This window comes from Mesocricetus auratus, unplaced genomic scaffold (genome assembly GCF_017639785.1).
Source record: "Mesocricetus auratus isolate SY011 unplaced genomic scaffold, BCM_Maur_2.0 Super-Scaffold_100004, whole genome shotgun sequence".
Lineage (NCBI taxonomy): Eukaryota > Metazoa > Chordata > Mammalia > Rodentia > Cricetidae > Mesocricetus > Mesocricetus auratus.
This window is the reverse complement of record NW_024429189.1, coordinates 88,732,823-88,759,621: the sequence shown is the minus strand read 5'-3', so window position 1 is coordinate 88,759,621 and position 26,799 is coordinate 88,732,823. Positions and strand designations below refer to the sequence as shown.

General features: G+C 45.0%; 2 protein-coding genes across 8 annotated transcripts in view; both read left to right on the top strand.

Annotated features, from left to right (window-relative positions):
* The first annotated feature begins 432 nt into the window (after positions 1–432).
* On the top strand, positions 433–10,423 carry Patl2 (PAT1 homolog 2). Of its 6 annotated transcripts, none has more exons than XM_040746174.1 (15): positions 433–543; positions 926–1,067; positions 1,572–1,786; positions 3,679–3,788; positions 4,255–4,329; positions 4,555–4,696; positions 5,049–5,169; positions 5,259–5,356; positions 5,543–5,596; positions 5,692–5,825; positions 5,967–6,126; positions 6,574–6,714; positions 8,392–8,486; positions 9,007–9,156; positions 10,088–10,423. In XM_040746174.1, exons 2-15 carry the CDS (start codon positions 995–997, stop codon positions 10,101–10,103), a joined length of 1,584 nt encoding a protein of 527 aa, XP_040602108.1. In that variant the 5' UTR covers positions 433–543; positions 926–994; the 3' UTR covers positions 10,104–10,423. The 6 variants fall into 6 exon arrangements, with proteins under 6 accessions (XP_040602108.1, XP_040602105.1, XP_021081949.2 ...); XM_040746171.1 differs by lacking the exon at positions 433–543 and adding an exon at positions 558–646; XM_021226290.2 differs by lacking the exon at positions 433–543 and adding an exon at positions 569–649.
* A 1,090-nt stretch (positions 10,424–11,513) lies between these two features.
* Positions 11,514–26,799, top strand: part of Spg11 (SPG11 vesicle trafficking associated, spatacsin) — a 66,881-nt gene continuing 51,595 nt past the window's right edge. Inside the window, exons 1-6 of one of the 2 annotated variants that reach the window (XM_040746169.1) lie at positions 11,514–11,791; positions 14,794–14,978; positions 15,981–16,199; positions 18,176–18,368; positions 22,904–23,041; positions 23,320–23,768. In XM_040746169.1, coding sequence (XP_040602103.1) covers positions 11,544–11,791; positions 14,794–14,978; positions 15,981–16,199; positions 18,176–18,368; positions 22,904–23,041; positions 23,320–23,768 — 1,432 coding nt within the window. In that variant the 5' untranslated portion in view covers positions 11,514–11,543. Of the gene's footprint in view, positions 11,792–14,793; positions 14,979–15,980; positions 16,283–18,175; positions 18,369–22,903; positions 23,042–23,319; positions 23,769–26,799 lie in introns of those variants that run through there. The other variant, XM_040746170.1, reaches the window with a different exon arrangement.

The window sequence follows — 26,799 nt, the reverse complement described above, 5'->3', positions numbered from 1 at the left end:
AGGCTGGAGTAAAACTTAGGAATCCAATGGAAGCAAAGTTTTTACAAAACTCCTAAATCTTCCTTAACGGACCCTTTTTAAACATTTGCCCCCAAAATGTCAGCCTCAACGAACTGACTCATAGACTTAGACAATTAAATACACAATTTGTTCCTCTTCCCCAATCAAGAGAGATTTTGTGTGTTTTTCTTTATCTTTTGAGGCGAGGCCAAATTCTGGTGAGCAAACCAACTTGGAATTCACTGTGTAGCCCAGGTTGACCTTAAAGCAAAGCCTCCCAAGTGCTGGGATTACAGGTGTGGGCCACTATAGTCAGATAAGAGTTTTCTTTTTTGTGTGTTCTTATTTTGTTGTTGTTTGAGTCAGTGGCCTCAAGTTTCCTAAGTACCTGAAACTTCCCTTAAACTCCTGACCCTCCTGTCTCCATCTCTCAAGGGCTAGGATCACTGGCCTATGCTACCACACCTGACTAAGTGTTTTCTTTATTAGAGTTCTCATACTTCTACACCACCTCAGCAGTGAGGCATGCTGGCCCTTTAACAGGTGAGCAGGAGGCACAGCTGAGCCTTCAAAAGCTAGGAGAAGCAAGCAGACCCTGGCCCAGGATGCCATGGCTTACCTACGGGGGAAGTTCAGCAGCAGTCAGGTGGTGGGTGTGGGCAGCAGGGTGTCACTGTGCACAGAAAGTGGTTGGTTGTATTCTTCCAATGCTTAGCGAGCTCCCTAACTTCTGTCCCTCCTTGAAGCTGAGCTGGTAAGGTGGGAGGGTGGAGGGTTATATAGTTATCTGAGAGCTCAGACTCTTGCCGCTTGAGGCCTTGGGTCAATAATTCTCTGCCCACTGTGCTGAAAAGAGACCATGGATGTTCTAGTGGCCACCCCATCCTTATCGAGGGAAAGAATGTGTGTCTCTTCTCTGTCCCAGGTTTCCCTTCCAGAGGCTTCTCTATCAGTGGGGCGCACAACTGGCAAGAAAGGCTACCAGGCTGCCAAGATGAAATGCCTTGAAGGTTTCACCAAGTGGGCTGAGTGTCTGCATAAAATGTCCAGAGGTGCACAGGCAAGAGGTACACAGCAGCATAGCTGAGAAACCAGGCTCGGCAACAGTGACTGAACGCTCTTCCATGGCTAGCTACTGAGATAGATTTTTCTAGGCTTTTGTTTTCCTTGCCACTGTGGAAAAACTGTCCGCAATGTTCTGACAGCACTGTGTGACTGTTCAGTAGACATGCAGTGTAAAGTATGGAGCATACAGCAGCGTTAAGTTGCAATGAATTGGGACAGCTGAGACCAGCTCATTTCAAGAGGTAACAGAAGGGCTTGTTAGATTAGGAATTGTGAATGGAGAAAAGCCTGTGGTATTCATTCAGACCATTGAAGAGACAGGAGGACACAGGGTTTGGTGTCTACCAAGTGTTGTTCACGGTAATGGAGGCTCACTTGGGAGTGTTCTGGGGACAGGAGGACTAAAATAGCACAGAGGTGATATTTAAAATGGTCTAGAGATGGCTTCTAACCGGAAGCGTTTAAGATCAGAGTCCTCACACCAATGTCTCCATCTTCTTCTACAGGCCTGCACTTTCACCAGAGGCCAAGAAAGTTCTCTGGTCCCTTGGCTCCTGAAGAAGGCTCAGTATCTGCCTTCCACCTGGAGGACGTGGAAGAAAAGGAGAACGAAGAGGAAGATTTGTGTTCAGATCCGGCCCCAGATGTGGAGGAGGAAGGGAATGATCTTGGGGACCCAGCCATACTGAGTGCCATCCAAAAGGCACAAGTGCCGTGGCAGGTAGGGATGGAGAGAACAGTCCGGACTCCAGTTCACAGACTGTCAGTCGACACTCTTCTCGTTGCCTCTACTTCTCTGCTAAGACCCATTTTGAATTAATATGGTTTATTTCAGGTATGATGCCGAATTGAGGTTTTTTTTTCCTTCCCTCTTTCCCCTGTCTCCCATTTAAGTTTCTGCAGCTGTCTTTTACATTAAATCAGGTCCAAGCCAGGTGTAGTGGTGCGCACCTGCAATCCTAGCTAGCACTAAGACTCCTGAATAGAAACAGAAGGATCGAAACTTGGCCCCAGTCTAAATTACATAAAGAGTCACAGAAAGACCACACACACATACACACACATCCTAAAGCCAAACAAACAACAAAAATCCACAAGAAGGCTGGAGCCCAAGGAGCAACTCAGTTGATAAAGCCCTTGCCTTGCAAAGGTAAGACCTGTGTTCATATCTTCATAACACATGTAAAACCCTGTATACAGCAGTGTGTACCTGTACTCCTAGCCACTGTGAGATGGAAGGTGGAGACCAGAGGGACCTTAGAAACTTAAGGCCAGCTCACCCAGCCGATGTGGTCAAATTCCAGACCAGTGAGAGATCCTGGTTCAAGATAAAGGTTAAAAGAACCCTGTAGACCCCTGTAAACCAACATCTGAGGTTATCCTTTAACCTCCACACACACAACATGCTAATGCATGTGTACCTACACAAATGTGTGGACACAAAATCCCAGCACAGTCCTTGTCTCCCATAGACAGTAACCCTACTATTGGTGAGTCACTTTTGTGTTAGCCCTTGTTTCTTGGTAGGCCATTCCTAGTATTTGAAGCCGTAAATTCACATGACCAATGGATAAAGACAAGGACTTCCAATATAAGGTGACTCAGTCCTCCTGCAATCTATTCCTAAAATGTTAAATCTTCTCTGGAGGAAGGAGGATCCTGGCCCATTTGGCCTTGAGGATAAAGGGGAAGGTCAGTCTGTTACTTCCTGGATGTTGAAATAATTGGCTTTGCTGCCTGAGGCTTGTTTCCAGGAAAACAAAAGCAGAAGACAGTGGGGGGGGGCATTTGAATCTGGCATTTCTTCCTTTCTATTCCAGAAAGGGCTGCATGGTTCCCCTGGAACCAAGACCCTTGGTGCTCTGGGGATGTCACAAACTTCTATCCTGTGAGGAGGTGACTGAGTGATCCAGAGCATTCCATTCCTAGAAGTATTGTCTTGCTTCCATTATGTTCACTCTACCCTTCTCCTTGTCCTAGAGATGAAGCACCCGAGGCATTGGTACAGGGTGGACAGCCACATCATGTAGAAGAGCTTGGTAAATGACAGGTGGTGCAGGATGGCCTTAAATGCTACAGGAACATCTGCCACTCATACTAAATGGGGCAAGTTATAGAGTCCTGCTCCAACATTATAAAGTATCTCAGCAGATGATCAAGTGCTGATCATAGAGACAGGAAAGACATCTGCCATCCATGAATTACATAATAGTGTGACAACTGACAGCTAGGAAATCCAGTAGGGAGAGCTATATGGTAACTGAGCTCTGGGGAGGGCTGGGGGGGGCAGAAAACACACAGAGGAGCCTGCCCTCGGTAGCTGAACACAGAACACAAAAGCATGGGGGTATTCAAAAGCGTGTCCTCCCCACCCATCCTCGGGGACTGGAAAAGCAACTTCCAGGAGGTGACAAGCTGTCAGAGGCCAGGAACACAATCTCCACAGCTACCTTGAGGATTCCCCAACAAAGCAAAACATTGGGCAAATTATTGAGGGGAAAAGGCAAGTGAGGAACCCAGAGAGAAATGACCTGAGCAGGGGCAGCATTCTCTCCTCTCTCAGTGGCATGTCCCCCTTGTGCCCTGGACTATCTCTCATCAATTTCTTTTCAGCCTGTGTTCCCAAGAGTCAGATCTTCAGCCTGCCACTTTGGACCTCGCCAGCCTTCGCCAGATCCTCTTCTGTTCTATAGCCCACTGACCCCGTGGCTTCATAAACTCAGGTACCAGTAACTGCATTATGAGGACAAGCTGAGTTCCTCCTATAGGTCACAAGACATGGTGGCCAAGGACCACCTCTGTCGTCTTTTATCAGTTGCCACAGAAAAACACTTAGATTTCAGTAACAAAAATCAGAAGCATAGTCCAGTCTGGTTCCCTGACAGCTGAAGGAACAGAGCTCTGAGGAAATTACCAAAGCGAGGTTGGCTACCCTGGCAGAACTGAGGCTGGGGCTCAGAACTAACATCCACGCCCAAAGATTACTGCTCTGCCTAGATTGTCTGTTGTCAGTTACAGAAAACATCTTGGGATGGGGAAATGAGGGTTGTGGTGATTTCTGCTTTTTGGTTTGGGGGAAGAATGCAGACCCATAGGGCTGCCTTAGATGTTCACTGGTGCTTACCTGGTCTGAGTGGATGGAAGGGTTGGGGCGTAGAGAAGTTTCCCACTAGCTGACTTCCTTTTCAGCCTTCCCAGCCATCTGACACAGCTCCACCCTCAGCACCAACGGATCCTGCTGCAGCAGCAGAGACAATCAGTGAGGTAAAGCCTCCATGAGAAGCAGGGCTGAGGGGAAGCAGTCTGTATGTACACTGGGTATTTCCTTGTGACTACCTGTCTTCCCTCACTGCATAATGGTACTCCATCACTGTTGCCCAACACTGCACCTTTTCCAGTCCTTCCAAGAGCACTCCACTGTCTGTTCACTTCTCCTTGGAAGTCACTATGACAGGGCATGCCTAACGGGATGTTTCTGCTGGCTTGAAGCCTCCTAGCCCAGAAGCCTTGGTCTCTGAAGCCAGACACCTATGCTAACCTCATGACCCAAAAAGAGAAGGACTGGGTGATAAAAGTACAGATGGTTCAGCTGCAAAGTGAGAACCCCCGCCTGGATGATTATTACTACCAGGTGAGCTCGGGCCCAGCTTTTGACCTGGGCCAGATGAGTTAGGACTCATGGGCCTTCTTGACCCTCTCTTCAACTCCTAGAGGCCACATCTGTTAGGTACTGGCACAGTCACTCCAAAGTAGAATCCATCTTTCTAAAGTTTGTGTCCAAGATCCTTCCTTCTAGTCTCCTACACTTTGGTCAAATGGGGTTATTTACTGTTATCTAAATACCCAAGGTTTGTTTCCATCCTTTTGAGAGGTTCCTTTATATCTACCCTTGAAGTATGGGCATGTCCACTTCTGTGCGCTTTCTTGAACCTTCAGAGTGCCTTGTAAATGCCCACACATTTGCCTGCTCCCTGGATCCTCAGGAGTACTATCAGAAGCTAGAGAAGAGACAGGCAGACAGAGAGCTGCTTGGACAGAGGAACAGGACTAAGTCTTTCAAGCTGGTCACACCTTACATCCAGAAGGCAGAAGTTTATGAGTCAGGTATGGCCAGACTGCTGCCTTGGTCTGGATATCTAGGTGGGTGGGTGTTCCTATAGAGAAGCATGTTCCCCCTGGCTCTCTTTATGCAGTGGTACGAATTGAGGGTTCCCTGGGCCAGGTAGCTGTATCAACATGTCTTAGCCCTCGTCGAGCTATTGATGCTGTATCTCATGGAACTCAAGAGCAGGTAAGAGTGTGGGATCATCCTAGACTTTTTTCTGCCCCCTATTATCTAGAAGACACTCATAGTTTGGGTTTACACACTCTTATGTTGTGACATAAAGGTGAGGAAGCAATGTGGTCAGACTTTGTGTCTAGCCTTTTCCAGCTGCATTGATGGTGTGGCTGAGGGCCAGGGACTCTTTGTGCCTAGGGTACAGGAGCTGCAAGCAGTCAGAGGCTTCGAGTATTATCCCTGATTGAGAAGGTGAGATAAGCTCACTGGGGGATGCTCTTGACTAAATGTTAAGGATAGGATGTTGCTCAGCTAACCTCTTCCCCTCCCAACTGTCAAATTCCCAGATGTTCCTTCAGTTACTAAAGATAGAGGAGGGCCAGAATGTTGGGTTTCCACAACTCTACCACTCGGGGGAACAGAGCAACCAGGTTGAGAAGCTCTTTCAGGCCTTAAAGACCCAGGAGCAGAACAATCTGGAGTGAGTATGAAGAGAGTTCCAGCTTAGCCTCAGAGGAGGAAGATCCGCAGTGGGGGGGGGGGGGGTGGAGGACTCTCTGCTGGCATGAAATGCCGCCTTTCCCGGCACAGCTCTCAAAACACTTTCCTCTCTTCCCTGCAGGGAGACAGCAGATAGCCTTCTGCAGGTGCTGTCTGTGAGGAAAGGGAAAATTTTGGTGGCTCGGCTGCTCCCCTTCTTGCCCCATGATCAAGCCGTTAGCCTTCTCCTGTATATCATCTACCACCTGCCCCTCCTGATCCTGAGGGACATGGATGACCAGGTGCGGTGGCAATGAGTAGCAGACAGGGTGGTCTCATGGGTTTGGAGTCTTTCCCTCCCTGTCCCTTCCCTTCCTAGAGGTGCCAGCAAGATGTAGAGTGGTGCTACGCACCCCTCAGACAACGAAGTTACAGAGCAAACAACCGTAGCAACAGCAGATCCTCCTCAGGTATGATGAGCAAGGGAAAGCAGGTGACTGCTGTACAGGTGTGAGTTTGAGACAAAAGGGTCCTCTGAGGGGTGAATCTCATCTACGTCCTATAAAACCACTGTAAAATAAGCCCGTATTCTAGGACTCTATAGGAACAGAGTGTGAGCAGTGTTCGGCCTGGCATGGAACCTAACCAGGAAGGTGTCAAAGGCGGTCAGCCAGGGAAGGAACTGGAGGCAAAGTATGAGGAGATGAAGTTGTGGTAGAGTTGGGATAGACACACTCATTTTCTTGCAGGCTCTACACATGCTGTTCAAACCTCTGGGAAAATATATCAGTCATTTGACCTTCCATCAACTCCTCCATGGACTGCGAGGTCTAATGTTGCTACCACCTGGCTCCTCAGAGCGGCCAGTCTCTGTGGTACTTCAGAATCAGGTAATATATCTGGGATACTCTTCTCTCCACAGATGGCTTTTTGTTTGTTTTGATTTTTTGAGACAGGGTTTTATATAGCTTAGCCTGGTCTAGAACTCTCCATGTAACCAAGGATAACCTTGAACTCATGAATTTTATGTTGGCTGGCATGTGCCACCATGACAGGCCTCCCATAGATGACTTCTAAATGGTGCTACTAGAAAGAAATAATCAAGAGAACAGTCTTCACCTCTGCTCAAATCTTATCCTCAGTAGCACTTCTCAATGTCTAGTGAGAATGGGACATGGTATACTCCTAGTACTCAGGAGGCTGAGTCATGAGTTCAAGATCAGCTTAAGCTTCATAGCAAGTGTTAGGTCACTCTAAATCTGTCTCAAAAACAAACCTTCCAGTGAACACAGAATCATCAGGAGATAGCTTATTAAATACCAGGTCCCTGGTCCCACTCCTAGGAACACAATGAGGAGCTGTGTGTGTTGGTGGTGGGGTATCTGTTTTCCCCCATTTCTTTCTGTTCCCTTCCTTTCCCTATCTCTTTTGTCTTTCCATACTGTCTGACACTGTTGCTTATGAGTGTGTGGTGAGGCTTGTGACAAACGCCATGGTGGGAATATCATGTGATACGGGACTTCTCACCTCCTGGCATTTAGAAAAGAGAAGCACACATCTTGGCTGGGGGGAGGGGGTGTGGCTCAGTTGGTGGAGTGCTTGTGGGGCATGTATGAAGTTCTGGCTTTGATCTCCAGCACCATACCAAGTGAGTGTGGTGGTGGAACATACTTGTAAGGGAAAGTAGAAACAAGGGTATCGGGATTTCAAGATCATCTTTGTCTTTCTGCTGAGTTCAAGGTTAGCCTGGACTATCTGAGATCTATATCTGGAGAAATGACACAACTTTTGTGATGGACTCCCTGTGGCTACTGGTGATGTGAGTTTCCACATCAGAAATCTCAAAATTTTTTATTGTGTGCCCTTTAGAGTAAATGTAAAAAATGTGGAGGCTTCCCATATGTTTATAATTTTAGTTCTTTTTTTTTTGGTTTTTACGAGACAGGGTTTCTCTGTATAAGTTTCGGAGGCTATCGGTCCAGCCCGGCCTCAAACTCACAGAGATCCACCTGCCTCTGCCTCTCGAGTGCTGGGATTAAAGGCGTGCGCCACCACCGCCCCGGCAATTTTAGTTCTTTCTAAAGTAGAGATAAGTTGTTTCTTTGTGCTGAGCAAGGGCTTGTGTGTACTAGGACCTTCCCATAGCATAGCACTGAACCCCATCCCCAGCCCACAGCAGCAAGTCATGAAGTATGCCACTCTAGACTTGACAGTGTCTGTCAATCTCTAGTGAATTCTCTTGTGCACCCTAATCTATAGATCTGGTTAAGGTGGTACTTCTGAAAGCGTGGCCCACAGACTACCTGCATCAGAGTCCAGATTCCATGCCTCATCCACTAACTGATTCCTCCATCTAGTCAGCCCTCCAAGACTTGCTGAAAATTCAGGGCAATGATTCCTTTGCCAATGTCAGAGTTCTTTTTTTAGCTATAAAATCTGATGGTTCTTGTGGTTTTGGTCTCCATCTGTACACGCAAAGCCTGTCCTTCAGGAGGAAGCCAGCAAACCAGAGAAGCACAAAACACCCAGGTGACTTCATTTTCTCTTGAACTGTCTATCACTCATAGTTTGGGATATCACTGCTTTATGCCTTGCTGAGTCATGGAGAGCAGCTGGTGTCCCTGGATGCTTCCCTTCGATCCAGCAGTGACTGCACAGTTTGGTAAGATCATAAAGGTCTTATCAACACATTCCAATATCCCTGAGTGTTTAGGGTGAGCCTGGGGAAAGGGTCCCTGAGCAACACATTCAAGTACCAGGGAGGAAGCTGGGCAGAGAAAGAAGACATAGCAGAACGGTGTCTTCAGGCCCCACGGCCCCACGGTGCATCCTAAAATGTTTGTTTCTCACAGAGGACGGGGTCATAGTAACTAAAGAAGATACATTTTAGAGTCAAATGGACCTGTCTACTGCAGTGTAACTTTGAGGCATTTCATTTCTTAGTCTGTTTCTTCATCTGGGAGTGGTGCTATTAACTCCTTAGAGTTATTAAGGTCAAATAGGAAGGAGGATGGATAGACATTATTGGATATGTACCAAATGTACAGATGTTACCTCTTAATTGCTATCTGGAATGGGATCAGTGACTGCAGTGGTGGACAAATAATAAGGGAATTTGCCTGAATATCAGTTTCCTGCATCAATCTAAAAGCTCTGCTGGGTTTTTCTTTTGGGTCCATCAGGACAGACTTGGTGATTCTGATTGCCTGGGAGATCTCTCAGTTACCTGCAGCATCTCTCGCAGAACCCCTAACCTTCCCCAGGAACCTGCTTCCCCTGTTCTGTCATCACATGGACAAACAATTAGTTCAGCAGCTGGAAGCCAGAATGGAGTAAGTGCTTGTAGAGACAGTCATATAACCCTTATTTAGGTCTGTGAATGAAATCTCTTAAAAGCTGTTATTTTGTTTTGGTTTTTGGTTTTTGGAGACAGGGTTTCTCTGTGGCTTTGGAGGCTGTCCTGGAACTTGCTTGGTAGTCCAGGCTTGTCTCGAACTCAGAGATCCGCCTGCCTCTGCCTCCCGAGTGCTGGAATTAAAGGCGTGCGCCACCAACGCCCGGCTTTCTCTTAGAAGCTGTGAGCATGGAAAAATAATGTGCTTTAGACAGAGTTCTCTGGGCTGGGCATGGTAATGCATGCCCTTGATCGCAGCACTTAGGTTCAGAGGTGAGTTCCAGGTCAGCCAAGGCTGCATAGTGAGATATGAAATTCTGTCTCAAAAAAAAGTAGTTCTAAGGTCAGGGAGATTGTTCATCAGAGGGACTCACATGGTGAAATGAGACAAATGACTCCTAAGATTTGTCCTGTGACCTCTGTGGAGTGTGTGTGTGTGTGTGTGTGTGTGTGTGTGTGTGTGAGAGAGAGAGAGAGAGAGAGAGAGAGAGAGAGAGAGAGGTGTCTAGGATGTGTGTGAGCAAGCATGTAAATGTAATAAAACATTAACAAATTGATTTAGACCCTCAGGTATTTTCTGAGTAACCAGTCTTGACTCATTAGGGTCCTTCCAACTGCTTGGCCAAACATTTACATTTATTCCCAATGTTCAGTCATTTGTAGGTGCTGCCGGAGTCTGCAGCAATCTGAGAAGTTGAATAACTAATTCATTCAAAAATAGTTAAAAGAGTATTCCAGAATATAAGCGAAATAACAGAGGTATTCTCTGTCCTCAGTATTTACCCGCTGTTAGAATGAGCCAAGCATGACTTAACCATAAATGTTTGTAAAATGGAATTGTTTGCAGTTAACTCTTGTTCTCTTTTTAGACTTGCCTGTACCTAGAGATTTATTAATTCTGGAACTTACATGTGAGAGGTTGAAATATCAGAAATGAAACTACATCACCTGCCTACAATGATACATTTCCTATGCTTTGTTATATTGGAGAACTCTGCCACAAACATTGTCATATCCTTTCTTAAAATCTAAGTGATTTGCCTAAAATTAAGGCATGACTTTAGGTATTATTAAAGAAATATCAAATGATATGTTAACTTGTTTGTAAGTCTAGAATTACAATGAAGGCCATTTTGTGAATGTGTCAAGAATATCCTTTATAAGAGACAAGGCCTTGCTATATGTAATAAAAGTATAATCTGGGACGTTGCCTCAATGTTGCCGAACTTTATATAAACCAAACAGCTGTGCTAAGGCTGAGAGATTCAGATATAAGCATAGGGAAATACTTGGTTGCATTTTGTCAAGTGAAATCCTGAAATCAAAGAACACTGGAGTACCTTTTATGAGCCAGGCTGGGTTTCAGGTAGGAGGATAATAATGGTACACAAATCTCTGATACTTTCAGATTTACACAGAGGTTGGGCAGGAATTGACAGAAAATATCAATTAGTCATAAATACTGTGGGGAAACATGGTATGATTTGGGAGTGACTGGAGTGGAGAGAGGCTTTATACTGGATGAGCCAGGAAGGTGCAATAATAGACGTTGCAGTTGAGTCAAAATGTGCAGTGTCTGAAAATCAGTTTTTGTAGTCAGGAGGAAGGACCTAGTGAATGGTTTTGTGTTAAACTGATCTTCAAAGCTGCCTGGTGGGAGATGAATCAGATTGCCTGCTTTTGTAAATTCTAGGCTCTGGGGCATCTGATGGGAATGGCTGTTTTGCAAAATTCCGTGGGGGCAGATTTCTTGAAGCTTGGGGGGGGCAGTTTTGTGGCCCTGGGTTTTTTTTGGTTTTTCGAGACAGGGTTTCTCTGTATTGTTTTGGAGGCTGTCGTTCCAGCCTGGCCTCGAACTCACAGAGATCCGCCTGCCTCTGCCTCCCGAGTGCTGGGATTAAAGGCGTGCGCCACCACTGCCAGGCATGGCCCTGGTTTTTTGTTGCTTGCTTTTTTTTTGTTTTGTTTTTTAAGGGGCCAGGGTTCTAGACTATCAGAGTCCTTGCTACCAATAAAACCGCACGGGTTTTGGGTCAAACAATGACACAAAACAATAGCACAAAAAATGAAGAGGGGCCAGCAACTGGGTTTCTGGAAAGCTTTGGTAAGGAGCACAGGATGCAGCTGAAAGGACCTGGCGTCTACTGGGCGGAGGGAGGGTAGGCGTAGTTCGCCGGAGTCTGCTTAGCCCCGCCCCCACGCCCAGCTAGACGCGTACTGGCTTAAGACCGCCTCGCCGTTCAGATGACAGTCACAAGATACAAAACACCGCGCATGTCCGTGACGCACGCGGGCGCCTCTGCCGGAAGGAACGCCTGGGCCAGGATGGCTGCCAAGCTGGGGCCCGGAAGTGTTGCCTCCCCCGGCTGTGCCGGGGCCATGGAGCGGGTTCTACCTATGCTGCTGGTGCAGATCCCTGCCAAGGAGACGGCGCAGCTGGGATCGCGGGCGCAGCTGCACCGAGAGCAGGAGGCCCTGGGGAGCCTGACGGCTGCGGGCAGTCTCCAAGTGCTCTCCCTGGCGCCGGGCAGTAGGGGTGGAAGCAGCTGCTGCCTCCCAGGCCCCTTTGGGCAGTAAGTGCTGCGGGACGGCCGTGGAGTGCTGGACAGCTGCAGAGCGTGGGAGGGGTCCGAAACTTGAACCGTTCCGGCAGCTCCTGAGGGGATGCCTGCGTGCTCTGTCAGCGTGGGGTGGTGGCAGAGGGGTGACGGCGGGGAAACACCTCAGAATTGAGCCCCATTCCTCTCGGAACCTTTGGCATCCCACCCGAGGTGAAGTGTTCACCTTGTTGCATCTTCCTACCTCACTGACTTCTGGGTGGGCAGACAAGATAGCCCACTCCTCGATAGTCTCTGCGAACCCTGAATGGGTCCCAGCCCAGGTGCTGATTCTTTAACTTAAAACAGATTGTTATAGAAACGAGGAAGTCTTCCTTCGCCTCCTCTTCACTGTGTGGCTGTGGCAGTCCTAGAACTTGATACATAGATTGGCTGGGCTCGAACCTGCAGAGATGTGCCTGTCTCTGTGAGCTATCACACCTGACTTTGTTTAAATGTGTCAGATGAGGCTTCTAAATAATTTCAAATATCCATCCTGTTACCGAAATCGTGTTTTCTTGCAAACGTAGCCCTCCCCTGCTTCTCCTTAAACTTGTCCTCTCAGTGCTTCTCCTTAAACTTGTCCTCTCAGTGCAAGTGCTCTGGGGCCACTGGACTGTCCCAGTTCTGCCTTCACCACGTGTCAGTCACAGGGTGTCTACACAGCTGACTTGCAATTCACAACCCTCCTGTTTTAAACTCTCAGTGCTGACATTACAGGCTTGTATCTCCATGCCTACTGTTTCTTAGACACAGGCTCCCATTGATTGAGAAGAGAGACAATTACAATAATGTACTACTTTCCACTTTCATAAATCTTGATCCAAGGTGGACATCATAAAGTTTAGGAGTGCCCTCAGTATATGCTGACCTTTTTTAATAATGGGAAGTATCTTAGGACCAGTCTGTATGAGACTGTATAGCCAAGAAGTTTCTCACTTTGGAATCTCCAGGTTCTGTAACAGTTTGGTATGTACAAGACTAGGTCAGCAAATATTTTAAGCTCCCCTTGAGATAAGCCTTAGCTGATAAGGTCTTGTGGAGCTCAGGCTGGCCTTGAACAAAGGATGACTGTGCTAATCCTACCTCTGCTTCTCCAGTGCTGGAATTATAAGTATGCATCACTACGTCCAGCTTTCCCTTATTCCCCTGTGTGAATGCTCATATATCTGGTGTGTGTGTGTGTGTGTGTGTGTGTGTGTGTGTGTGTGTGTGTGTGTGTGGAGCCTGGGAGTCAACATAGGTGTCTCCTCTGTCACTCTGCACCTTATTTTTTGCCATGGAGCCTCTCACTGGACCTGGAGCTCATGGATGGCCTGAATTGGCTATGCTCTCTCTGGCGGCCAGACCTCAGTCTCCAGATCTCAGTGCTGGGATCAGAGGTGTGAGCCACATGCTGGCTTTGGATGTGGATGTTGGGATCAGACCTCATGCTTTCCCTCTGAGCCATCTCTCCAGCCCCTTTTAAAAGTTCTAATTGAACTGAATGTTTATTCAGTTAAAATGTGCTATAGAGTGAAAACAAGGACAGTGTTTTAGAAGTTATGGTTTGTGTCCTATTTTTCACCAAATATATAGGTTTTAATCTTATATTTTTTAAGGATTCATTTTTATGTGCTTGTGTGTATGTGTGCCACATGTGTGTATGTGTGTGCCACATGTGTGTGGGTGCTTGTGGAGGCTAGAAGAGGGTGTCAGAGCCTCTGGAATTGGAGTTGCAGGCAGGTATGAACTGCCCGGTGTGGTGCTGGGATCTGAACGTGGACACTCAGGAAAAGCAGCTGTTCTTAGTCATGGGGCTGCCTCCTTTTTTTTTTTTTTTTTTTGAGACTGACTCTCCTGTGTAACCCAGGCTAGCTTCCAACTCTTGATCCCCTTCTTTAGGTCTTTCCAGTAGTGGGATTACAGGAAAACATTACTGCACCAGCACATTTGGTGTGTAGCTCTTTTTATATTGCTTAGGTTATTGTATATCATCTGTTCTTTTCATCAAATTTCCTTTCTATGTGATAGTATTGTCCATGTGCTAATGAATTTAATGGGATAGCACAATGTTCTCCCTATGGGAAAGCACAGTGCTTTTAAATATTTTACTTTGTTTAACCTTTTCCATAGTTAGTATTTAGGTTATTTCCCAAATTTTCAGTGTAAACAAAAATTAGGTGTTTGTGGATATAAGAAATTATTCCTGTTATATAAAAATCGGAAATATGAGCTATTTTTGGGGGGCGTTCAAGACAGGGTTTCACTTTGTAGCCCAGGCTGTCCTGGAACTCAGGGTAGACCAGGCTGGCCTCAAACTCACAGAGATCCACCTGCCTCTACTTCCCAAGTGCTGATATTAAAGGTGTACACCACCTTTCTAATAAGGACTTAATAGACACCCCATTCTGGAAAAAAATGGTTTTAAAGAAAGTTGAAACTATCAGAGTGGTAGCTTCATCTCTTCAACTGCATTGTTTTCAGAATCGGACCCTGTTGACTGATTTGAGATACGGTATTTCTCTGTAGCCCAGGCTGGCCTCTAACTCTTAATCTTCCTTCCTTAGCCACTGAAGAATGTGATTATTTTTGAGCTGCCACATTTGGCTCTGTGTGTTTAGTGATAGTCTTGCTATGTCACTTATGCTGTCCAGGTCCTGAGTTCAAGAGACCCTCCTTCCTCAGCCTTCTGAGTAGCTAGGATAATGAGTACGCGTTGCTGTGCGTGGCTTGGGCCCTTTTTGGAAGGAATAGAAGGAAGCAGTTCCTTGTCCTGTGCTCACTTCATCCCCTACTTTTGGTGTAGAGGGGCAACATGGGGAGAAGCGGGGAGAAGGAAGAGAGTCCTAAAGTAGGTTTCTTTCTCCTAAGTTAGACTGCAGAATTGGTGCTGTCGGGTGAACCAAGCTCTCCCTGTTCTGCCCTTTGATCCCTGCTATTGTGGTAATTTGGAGTGTGGGTGTTGAAATACAGTAAGTCTAGACTTTTTTTCTTAGCTTCGCATGGGAGGACTCTCATGACAGCAGCATATCCACAGGCAAGCCCAAGCTGCTTGCTGTTAGTGAAGATTATGAACTGCTCACATATGAATTTGATCTGAAAGATGGAGGATGCACTGCAACCTTATTACACAGCTGTTGTGGGAAGACACTGCAAAAGCTCATTGAAGATCAAGGAGTCAGTAAGTGTCATGCTTAAGTTTGTGACTTTTGTTTCCTTTTTTGAGACACAGTCTGACTGTGTGGTGGAGGCTGCCCTCAAATGTGATCCTCCTGCATCGGCTTCACAAGTGCTGTCATCTCAGGAGTGTGCCACCATGACCTTCTATAACCATCATCTTCTATGAGAAGTTAATTAAACTAAGTAATATATGCAATTATTTAATAAGTTAAATAATACATTAATCAACATATTATATATTGTATTATGGGATGTGTATACTATATTAATATATCATAATATAATTTAAATAATACATATTAAATTAGTTCACCTGTTTCTTTGGCTGTTAGTCACATTGAATCATATCTCTCTCATGGATTAGTTGGTGACTCTTATATTTTACTAGACAGTGCTGACATAAACTGTTTACAGAACTATTGACTGTGTCTTCGCCTGATGAGCTGCAGACAGAGAACAGAAATCCAAGCTTCTGGGCCTCTAGTTTTTGTTTTGTTTTGTTTTTTTGAGACCGTTTCTCTGTATAGGTTTCGAGCCCGTCCTGAAACTCACTTTATAGACCAGGCTGGCCTTGAATTCACAGAGATCTGCCTGCCTCTGCCTCCCAAGAGCTGGGATTAAAGGCATGTGCCACCACCACCTGGCCTGGGCCTCTAATTTCAAGATAGTAACATCCTTTTTATCCTTGATTATAAGGTTCCTTCTTTTTCCTTAAGGATTGACTTGGTATGATCTCAGGGGTAACTCAGCCCTTTTGAATCCGAATTCTGGTGCTTTGAGATTTCAGGCTTAAACAAAAAGAACCCTGGGACATTGTGAGCCATCTTTATCTTCACCTACCTCCTAATGCCTATGTCCACATATATGAACAGTAACTGCTCTGAGTTGGAATAAGTGCAGTTTTCTTTTGTTTTATCTGTTTTTTTCTATGTTTATAAGATCACATCTACCAACTGTAAAAGTGTGATTGATGAGTTTGAGATTATATCCTTTTGTTTCACAGGTATTTCCTTCAAATCTTTGAGAATTCTGTCATTTCACAAGACAGCATTACTGCTCATCAACAGCTGTCTCATCGTCCGCATTGACTTTGCGGGGAGAGAATCTGGGAGTGTACTGGACTGCTTCTCACTGCCCTTGCCGGCACAGACGGCAGACACCGTTATTGACGTGCAGCTTTGCAGGGGACTTCTTTTTGTTCTGAGTACATTAGGCTGGATCTGTATCCTTGGTCATAAACATGTTGGTTAATATGTAGAAAGATGAGCCTTTCTATACTTTCAATTGGGGGAGCTGGAGCGAAGGGTGAGTAGTTAGTTTTTAGTTAAGTATTTTTAGGGGAAAAATACTCTCATAAAATGCTCAACTATATTTATATTTTTCAATGTATAGAAATATTCTTATTGTCATAATAATCTTCCCCATATTTGTATTCTTTGTTTATTTACCCAAACTGTATTTCTTAAGTGTCTGTTAACATGCATGATTACTTATGATATAATACATGTGTTTTCCACATGAATATAACTTTGTCCTATGATGATTCCATCATTTTTTGAGACCTCAAATACTCAAATACATTATACATTACCACACCCAGATAATTACATCATTTTAATGATTTACATAAGTATTAACAGCTTTTGAAAATACTATACTTTGTATCTAGCAGTAAAATTATTTTGAAGGTTTAAAAAATGACCTCTTATATGATTTTTGAGACTTTTATTTCTGAAGTAAAGGGATGGATGATCCCTTTATGTTTTGGGGGATTGACCCTGAGGCCTCATGGGTGCTATGTTCAGCACTGACCCTTTGTTTACTTATTTTTGAGGCTGAGTCTTACTATATAGTACTCGATAGCCTGGAACTCACTGTGTAGGCCAATTGCCTCTTAACTTCCAGAGATCCCCCTGCCTCTGACTTGAGCATTGAGATTAAAAGCTTGTACTACCACACCTTATATTTTGGGCTTTTGAAACAGGGTCTCTGTAACTGAGGTTGGTCTAGAATGTACCTTGCAGCATACTTTGTAGCTAGCCTCTGCCTCAGCCTCCATAAGGGATGCTTTTTTCCATTTTAGATATATTGTTTTTCACAAAGAAATGTCATAGAACACTAGACTGACTTAATTTTAACTTCCGAATTTGTCATCTACTGCAGTAGATGCTATGTGTGTGAGGCTTACCATCTGGAATTGTCTAGGCATATGTATACTTACTTGGTTAGGTTATCAGGGAGTTTAAGTATATTTAGAATAAACTTAATTTTCTCAGACTTTAAAAAAACAGGGTGTTATGTAGCCAAGACTGGATTTGTGCTCTGTATTTAGCTAAGGATGCTCCTTTGACCCCTGGTCCTCTGCCTGTACCTCCCAAGTCCTGGGATAGCAGGCTTGAACCAATATGCTCAGATTGTATGGTTTTGGAGAATTGAACCCAGGGCTTCCTGAGCTCGAAAAGCACTCCACTTACTTATTTTCATCCCCTGCCCAGTTTCTCTTGATGTTGCAACTATAACTCTTGCGGTCTAAATATTGGTGAGATATTTCTGATGAAAATTTAGTATCCAAGCATGAGATGGTAGCTCATGCCTTTAATCCCAGCTCTCAGGAAGCAGAGGTAGGTGGATCTCTGGGTTCAAGGCCAGCCTGATCTATAGAGCAAGTTCCTAGACAGCTGGGGCTACATAGAGAAACTGTCTCAAAAAACTAAGGAAGGGAAGAGGAAGAGAAGGGAAACGGGAAATGGAGGGGAAGGGAAGGGGAAAAAAGAGAAGAGAAAGGAAGGGGAAGGAAGGGAGAGGAGGGAGAGAGAAAATTTAGTATCCAAAGTTAGTTGTATTCGAAGTGTAACTTACATTTTGATGGCTTACAAGAAAATGAGATGTCTTCAGCTTTTAATGTTGGTTGCATGTTGAGATGATGATATTTGGGTATGGCTAATGTATAATGTTAAATGGGGTTTACCCTGGGAAATAGTGCCTCAGTGTCTGGCACAGCAGATTGGGAGAACTGTACACCAGCATGTTATTCCGCAGGCTCCATGGTTGTCTGGTTACTACATTGGAGGGCGCCTCAGTTTCCAGGCCTTCTGCTAGACCTGCAAGGTTGTAGTGATCTGGACAGTAGCACTTCTCATTCTGGGACTTGAAGGGTCGTGTATATAAAATGGGTATTTCTTTAACTCTAGTTCAAAGATATTTTTGACACTGCAGATGGCATGCACGTAGCTCATGTGGACTTGGCTTTTCTCCAAGGAGATTCTGAGCAGCAGGAGGCAGCCAGCGTTTCTTCCTTCACCTCATTGAAAGTGTCTCCAGACTTAGATGTTTTGGTGATTGTTAGTTCATCCAGTACTGCTGTTGCCCTTAACCTAAATTTGTATTTCAGGTATGCAGATGACTCATATTTCTCATTTGAGGCAAATAGACCCACAAAAGGCTTAAAATATACTCACTAACTTTTTTAAAGCAGTTTTCTATGCAGTTAGATCTTATGACTGCTCCTATAGTAAGATTGTTACTGTAAAGAATGTGTAAATGACTGCTGACTGCCTTTGTATTTTGACTTGTATAGCATAGGTTTGGTTTCAACTTAAGTGGTATTGTATGGTGTTATGTCATATAAATAAATAATCAGGGTTGTACAGTTTAAAACCCCTCACTTTCACATACCACACCCTCCTTGTCCTATTGAAGAGTAGAAGGGAATGGAATTTACCTGTTGTTGGATTTGCTGTTTTTGTGGCTTGGGATCCTGACTGCACTGGGGCTCATGTTCCTCTTAAAGGAGTATGACAAGATATATTCAGCTACCTTTTCTGCCTGGGGATTTCCACGGGTGTTTCCCTCTGAGGAACTGAACTTGTGGCCTTCTAAGAACCTCAGCGATGCTGAATGCTTTCTTATGTTGCTTTTCCATGAGCTTGCTAGCTGCTGTTGATTTTATAATCTTCTTATGCAATTGATGATCTGGAAATAAGCCTCTCAACATTTATGAGCTAGCAATATTTAGGGCCATTCAAAACCATTTAGTCTTTTGATTCCTCCTTGATATGATTAAGATAAATTCCTGAGTAGTTGGGAATGTTTTGGATGAGTTTTATTGCCTATTGTTGGTTCATAAAAAAGAGTTCAGGTATCTTTATAGCTGTGATGTTTTCTAGGGTTCAAATCCAGAACCTCAGTCATGTTCAGTGAGCAAGCACCCTACCATTGAGATAGACTCAAACCCCAGTTTGTTTTGAATGGTTATTTACTTATTTGTGATTTATTCTAAAAATTAGTAGACATCAATGGAATTTCAGTTAGTGGAGATGTTGTGATCTGATTTGTTTTTTGTTTGTTTGTTTAATATAAGGTCTCACTCTGCAGGCCAGGCTGCTCTCAAACGCCTGTCTTCTTGTTCCAGCCTGGTCAGTGCTGGGATCACAAGTGAGGCCATCATGTCTGGCCTTGTTTTTAAATCTTTGAGTGGGGTGCTTAGTTTCCTCAGACTGTTCTCGTCTGCCCATAGACTGGTTTCACTCATCAGTCATATGCTGTATGTGTAGAATGTCTCCTGATCACTCATTGAAAACAGCCTGAATGATGGGGAAAGAAGGCCTAGTCACCTCATCCGGTGCCGTGTATGTTTAGAGCTCTGTCCTGTGCCCCACAGCTAATTAGGGACCAGTCTGTCCTACTAAGCAAGTGATCTGTGTTTATCATTTCACAAATGCTGCTGAGTGCCAGTTCTCTGGCGTTGACTGTACTTACCTTTCTTTTTTATTTTACTTTTGTTTTTTCGAGACAGGGTTTCTCTGTATTGTTTTTGAGGCTGTCCTGGAACTCGCTCTGTAGACCAGGCTGGTCTCCAACTCACAGAGATCCGCCTGCCTCTGCCTCCCAAGTGCTGGGATTAAAGGCGTGCGCCACCACCGCCTGGCTTGTACTTACTTTTCATAGTGTGCTCTGAAACCCTAAGGTGTTGTTCCTACCTTGTACTAGTGTTTCTTTCCCTGATACAGAACATGAATCCTTTCTCCTGTCCAGTCTGTCCTTTGGAACTCCGTTGACATGTACAGCTTTCTTGAAAGCCTGTACTCAACAGGCACTCCCTTGACCAGAGTCTCAGACTTACCCATGCCTTTCTCCTCTCCAGTGTGTGTGGCACTTCCTGGTCCTGAGCTAGGGCTTAGTGCTTAACTGTGTAATTTTATATAGTTCTTATTTTTTTTTCATTTTTTCCAATAAAGTTTGCAAATGCTCTTTGAGAACCCATCTAATAGTTTGTTTTTTCAATCTTTTTCTCCCATTTGAGATGGAACCTTGCTGTGTTGTTCAGGCTGGTCCCTGAGCTCCTGGGCTGAAGTGATCATCCCAGCTCAGCCTCCTGAGTAGCTGAGGTTTTTTTTCTTTCCATTCATCATGAGTGATTTTTCCTTCCATTTTATCTTAGCTGTCCATTCTCATAGCCAAACTCTGGGCTTTGTCAGCCTTTGAAATCACTCCTCCACATCTCTGCTCTATACCGCTCAACACAATTTCCCAAACTTTTTACCTGGTGTCCCCCAGTGCCTGCCCTCTGACCTCACTGGGATTTCCAACGGACTGACCTTCTGTGCGTCCTCCACCCGTCTTCGCTTCCCTCCCTCTCAGGCACGGGCTTTGTGACCCGTTGTTTAGTCAGTTCTTGAATGCAGCCAAATGTTTTCTCTTGCTTGCTCCATGGTAGCACTTGGCTTGCCAGAACATCACCCATGAATGGAATCTCTAGTCTGCCTTCGCAGTGCCTACACCCAAGCAGTTTTGCATTTGAGAGAAAACTGCAAAAGCAGTGTTCACCGGCCCCTTTTGTAGTTTTTTTTTTTTTTTTGAAAGTTTTGCTCTGTAGTCCAGACTGGCCTCAAACCCAAGGTCTTGCCTGCCTCTGCCTCCCAGGGCTAGGATTATAGGTGTGTACCATCATACCTGGACTTACAAAAATGTTTTTAATCCTCTATTTTTCCTCAGACCCACTCTTCCCTTTTCCTGAGTGACCTTGCCTCCTACATTTTAAAGGAATTAGAAGCCATCTGATGTCTAGTGAGACCTCCTTTAGTTTTTTGGTTCCCTGTGTTTAATGAAGTTTCATCCCTTCCTCCCCCCACCCCCACAGACCTTTCTCTATTTCTCTTCCTTTTCTATATTTACAATCTCTTTTCAGTATCAGGTCCATGTCCAGTTAACAGACAAGTAGCAGCCATTCTCCTCCTGGGTGTCCCTCCAGGCTGTCTTCTTCTCTTCAGTCTGTTTCCACCCCAAGCCGTGTCACTGTCTTCTTACCTGAATTGCTTTAACAAATGCCTGATCAGTCTTCTTGTGTCTGCCCCCATCCCCTAAACCCATTTTCTCCAAAGTAGTTAAAATGGCATCATTAAGATGTCTGCCTCATCAGTGGCTCAGTTTCATCATTCCCTTGTCATATGCCAACACGATGCCCTCCACGTTCAACACTCCCGAAGTGTGTGATGAGATTAAATGCTTTCCCCTCTCCCTAGCTACGTTCTGCATGTGACCATGTTGTAGTTCTGCCTAAATCCTTCCTTAGCTGCCTTTCCTCCTAAAACCATCTGTCCCCTGCCAGCTTTCTGGCTTCACGTCACTCCACCATGCTGCTTACTTGCTGTGCTCTGGCTAGCACAGTGTCTCAGATGTGATAATCCTCTTTCCACACAACTGTCCCATCTTAACTCTCACACACAAACTTGCTCATTTACTGACTCTGGCCTAAATCCTGCTTTGTTATGGTATGGTGAATTATCAAAAACCTTAGCTTTGGGCTGGCAAAATGTGACTTCTACGTGCATTCTGTGGAGTGCCTGGATCCTTTCTATTCCACCCCCAAAATAAGTAAATGTTAAAAAAAATTAAACCCCGCCAGGTGTTGGTGGTGCATTCCTTTAATCCCAGCACTCGGGAGGCAGAGGCAGGCGGATCTCTGTGAGTTGGAGACCAGCCTGGTCTACAGAGTGAGTTCCAGGACAGCCTCCAAAACAATACAGATAAACCATGTCTTGAAAAACCAAAAAAAAAAAAAAAAAAAGAAAAAAGAAAAAAGAAAATTAAACCCCAAACTTTATGGTTAAATTAGCCTGGTTTCATGTTTCTCTTGAGTCTTAGTGTTCGTATCTGCGAAGTGGGTTATACTTCTGTAAGTTGCTGAAAGACTGAAGAGTCATCATGACAGCTGCAGTATGCTAGACAGTAAATGTTCTTCCTACTTTGTGAAATGAACTACTGCACAGAGCAGTTGTTGGTACTGTGAAATTTATTGTTTTGTATATAAGGGTGTTTTGCCTGCACATATGTCTGTGTATATCTTGTGTGTACAGTGCTTGCAGAGACTGGAGTTACAGATGATTAGAAGCCACCATGTGGATGCTGGGAATTGAACCCAATCCCCCAGACAGCAGCCAGTGCTCTTAACCGCTGAGCCATCTCTCCAGCTCATAGAGTCAAATTCTTGATACTGACTTTATCACTGTTCTACAAGGGAGGTTAGAGAGACTACAATCTTGGGGATATAACATTTATGCCATTCTTCACTGTATGCCATGTCCATTTTTATTAAAAAATTCATACAATATATTTTAATCATATTCCTTCCCTTTCCCAACTCTTTCCAGATCTTCCTTACCTCCCTGCATGCTCTGTCTCTGTCTCTGTCTCTGTCTCTGTCTCTCTCTCTCTCTCTCTCTCTCCCCTCTGTCTTTCTGCCCCTCTTTCTGTCTTTCCCTCACTCCCTCTCTTTGCTCAAAAAAAAAATCAAGACAAACAAAAGAATAAAACCAACAGGACAAAAAAAAATAACAAAAAATTAAGCACATACACACAAAACCACAAGCACTTGTGACACAAATTTGGAGGTTTTTTTGATAGAGCTGTCATTCTTTTCCAATGTAGGCAACACCCAGGAGACCTACTATGTGAAAGAACACTGGAAGACCTTCCAATCGAAGGGCCTACTGGGTTAGATGAGGACGACCTTGCTAGCTCTGTCCACAGCATGAAACTGACCAAAGTCGCCTTTCAAGTCGATAGGTATAAACACTTTTTTTTTGTCCTTCTGACATATTTCATGAAACATCTCTATGTGGTGGATATAATTTATTTATTTATTTATTTATTTGGAGGCAATGCACTCCTAGCTGACTTGCAGCTTGCTATGTAGAGCTGGCAAGTCAGAATGATCTTCCTGCCTCTGCCTCCCAAGTGCTGGGACTACAGGTAGAAGCTGCCATTCCGAGCATGGTTACCGTGGCTGGTGTTTGTCTTGGTACCCTTCCTGTGATGGTGTTAAGCACTGCTCTGTCTTCCAGGTCTTGGAGGGCCCAGCTGTCATCATTGAATGAAACAACAAGGAGCCAGAAACCAGAGGCTTCCTGTTGTGCTCCCTGGTTCCAGGGTGTTTTACGTGTGGAGTCCCCAGGATCTGGAAACCACACTCCCATTGTGCCAAACCACGTTTTCATCCCAGGGGATGTCACATATGGTCAGTGTGCTTTTCCACAGAAGGAGCACATCAAGACTAGTGATCCAAGAAGACCATGGGAGACCATGCACCTGAGTGAACAAGAGCAGCCCGCAGAGCTCACGTGTCTGTCTGTGACCGGGTTTACTGCACTGTTTACCTGGGCAGTAGGAAAGACCAGCTGCACCATTGTCCTCTGGGACCTGGAGACCCAGAGCATGCAGTGTTTTTCTCTTAGCCAGAAGTGTACTCCTGTAGAGAGCAGTGGAGACCAGCAGCTGTGCCTTGTTTTGACAGGTGAGCATGTCTTGTATCTGATTGGAATACACTGCTTAGAGGTGTGATTGCTCTTTTAAAATTACTTGTTTCTCACCCGTTGGTTTGTGTGTGTGTGTGTGTGTGTGTGTGTGTGTGTGTGTGTGTGTGTGTGTGTGTGGGCATGCCAAAGCACACATGTGGAGGTCAAGGACAACTTGTGAGAGTTGGTTCTCTTTCAACCATGTGGATCAGGCTGGGAGGTCTTTTACACACCAAGCTTTCTTGCCAGTCCAGGTATGACCTCTTGGTCTATGGTGCCAGCACATGCCTAGTCTTACTGAAAAGTGGTACTTATTTTGGGAGGAAACTTGGTGTTATTCTATGTAACATTGCCTCATGTGCTGTAATTTACTTTATGTATGTGGTGTTTTGTCAGCATGCATGCTTAGAGCCAGCAGAGGCCAGAAGAGGCCATCAGATCCCCTGGGTCTGAAGCTACAGATTGTCGTGAGCTGCCATGTGGGTTCTGGGAATTGAACCTGGCTCCTCAGAAAGAACACCTCTTAACCACTGAGCCATCCCTCCAGCCCTTGTTTAATTTAAATTATTTCCCCTCAGCTAAATGTTAATATTAGATAGCAAGGGTAATATAAAGTTTTAACTTGGAGAGCCCTCCTGTGACTTGAGTCTACACAGCAGAGGTTACAAGCTAGCTGGTATGGGCCATGTGTATGTCTACACAGCAGAGGTTACAAGCTAGCTGGTATGGGCCATGTGTATGTCTACACAGCAGAGGTTACAAGCTAGCTGATATGGGCCATGTGTATGTCTACACAGCAGAGGTTACAAGCTAGCTGGTATGGGCCATGCGTATGTCTACACAGCAGAGGTTACAAGCTAGCTGGTATGGGCCATGCGTATGTCTACACAGCAGAGGTTACAAGCTAGCTGGTATGGGCCATGCGTATGTCTACACAGCAGAGGTTACAAGCTAGCTGGTATGGGCCATGCGTATGTCTACACAGCAGAGGTTACAAGCTAGCTGGTATGGGCCATGCGTATGTCTACACAGCAGAGGTTACAAGCTAGCTGGTATGGGCCATGCGTATGTCTACACAGCAGAGGTTACAAGCTAGCTGGTATGGGCCATGCGTATGTCTACACAGCAGAGGTTACAAGCTAGCTGGTATGGGCCATGCGTATGTCTACACAGCAGAGGTTACAAGCTAGCTGGTATGGGCCATGCGTATGTCTACACAGCAGAGGTTACAAGCTAGCTGGTATGGGCCATGTGTATGTCTACACAGCAGAGGTTACAAGCTAGCTGGTATGGGCCATGCGTATGTCTACACAGCAGAGGTTACAAGCTAGCTGGTATGGGCCATGCGTATGTCTACACAGCAGAGGTTACAAGCTAGCTGGTATGGGCCATGTGTATGTCTACACAGCAGAGGTTACAAGCTAGCTGATATGGGCCATGCGTATGCTGCGTATTCATTTTGCTTGGCACTGACTGGGTTTTGTTTTATTTGGCTTTAAAGCAGGGTCTCACATAGCCCCAGTTGACTTCAAATTTGGTGTGTGTGTATGTGTATAATTGATCCTAGGTCAGGCCTGGGAGGCAGATGCAGGCAGATCTCTGAGGTCGAGCCCAGCCTGGTCTACAAATCGAGTTCCAGGACAGCCAGGGCTACACAGAGAAACTCTGTCAAAAAACCAAAATAAACAAAAAACAAAAACACTTAACCTACTGTCTGTATCTTCCAATTCTTAGAACTAGAGGCCTACACCACCACACCTAGTGTAGGCTTTTTAGAAAGATAACACAAATAGCTGGGCGGTGGTGGCGCACGCCTTTAGTCCAAGCACTCTGGAGGCAGAGGCAGGCAGATCTCTGTGAGATCAAAACCAGCCTGGTCTACGAGAGCTAGTTCCAGGACAGCCTCCAAAGGCACAGAGAAGCTCTGTCTCGAAAAACCAAAAAAGATAACATAAATACAAAGTACAGACTGTAGCTGTCACTGCTCTAGCCTGCTGGACCTGCCTTTCTTTATAGAAACTCAAGTGTTGGGGTGAAGTTGGGATTCTCTGGTGGCTGTTGTATTTCAGGTTGGACTTTTCTTGCACTTCCCCTGACCTCTGACCCCTGTGCTGCAATTGTAGAGCAGTTTACATATAAGATGCATTCATTCAGTGTAGGTGCTAGAACCTGCTACGTTGAATAGTGTGGGATTCAACTGCTGTTTCTTCTTTACCTCCTAGTTTTTTGTTTTTGTTTTATTTTGCCTTTTTTGTTTTGTTTTGTTTTCAGAGACAGGGTTTCTCTGTATAGCAGCCCTGGCTGTCCTAGAGTATACTTTGTAGACCAGGCTGACCTTGAACTCACAGAGATCTACTGCCTCCTGAGTACTGGGAGTAAAGGCATGCATCACTGCCGCCTGGATTTATTTTGCTTTTTTAAAGACAGAAGAATCTCACTACTTAGTCCTGGCCAGTCAGGGACTTGGTATGCTGACCAGGCTGGTCTCAAACTTGTGGCCATCCTCCTGCCTCTGTCTCTTTACACCAAGATTATAGGAATGTGCTACCACACCTGGCTTGGTTTTTGTTTTGTTTTGGACAGAGTCTCTCTGTGTAGCTCTGGCCAGCCAGGAAGTGTCCATGGTCTTCCTGCCTCAGCTTCCCAAGGGCAGGCCTTTCAGGTGTGTACCACCATGTCAGGAAGTGCTGACCCCCCTCCCTCCCTCCCCCTTCCTTCCCTCCTCCCCCCTCCCCTACTATGGCTTGAACTTCAGGTATTGTGTGTGTTAGACAAGTGCTCTACCACTGAGGAACATTCTCAGCCCTTTATATATTTTGTGTATATAGAAGTATGTTGTTACTTGTTTTATTTTGGTAAACCAGTAACTGACACCTCTATAAATAAAGTTTTCAGGTATTAATTGTACAAGATAATGTGAAGTATAAATGTCAATTTTAGTGTCATTTCATAGTATACATTTTTGGTTTTTTTTACTATTTGTTTTTATAGTGCTGGGGATCTAACCCAGGGGCTCATGTATGCTAAGCA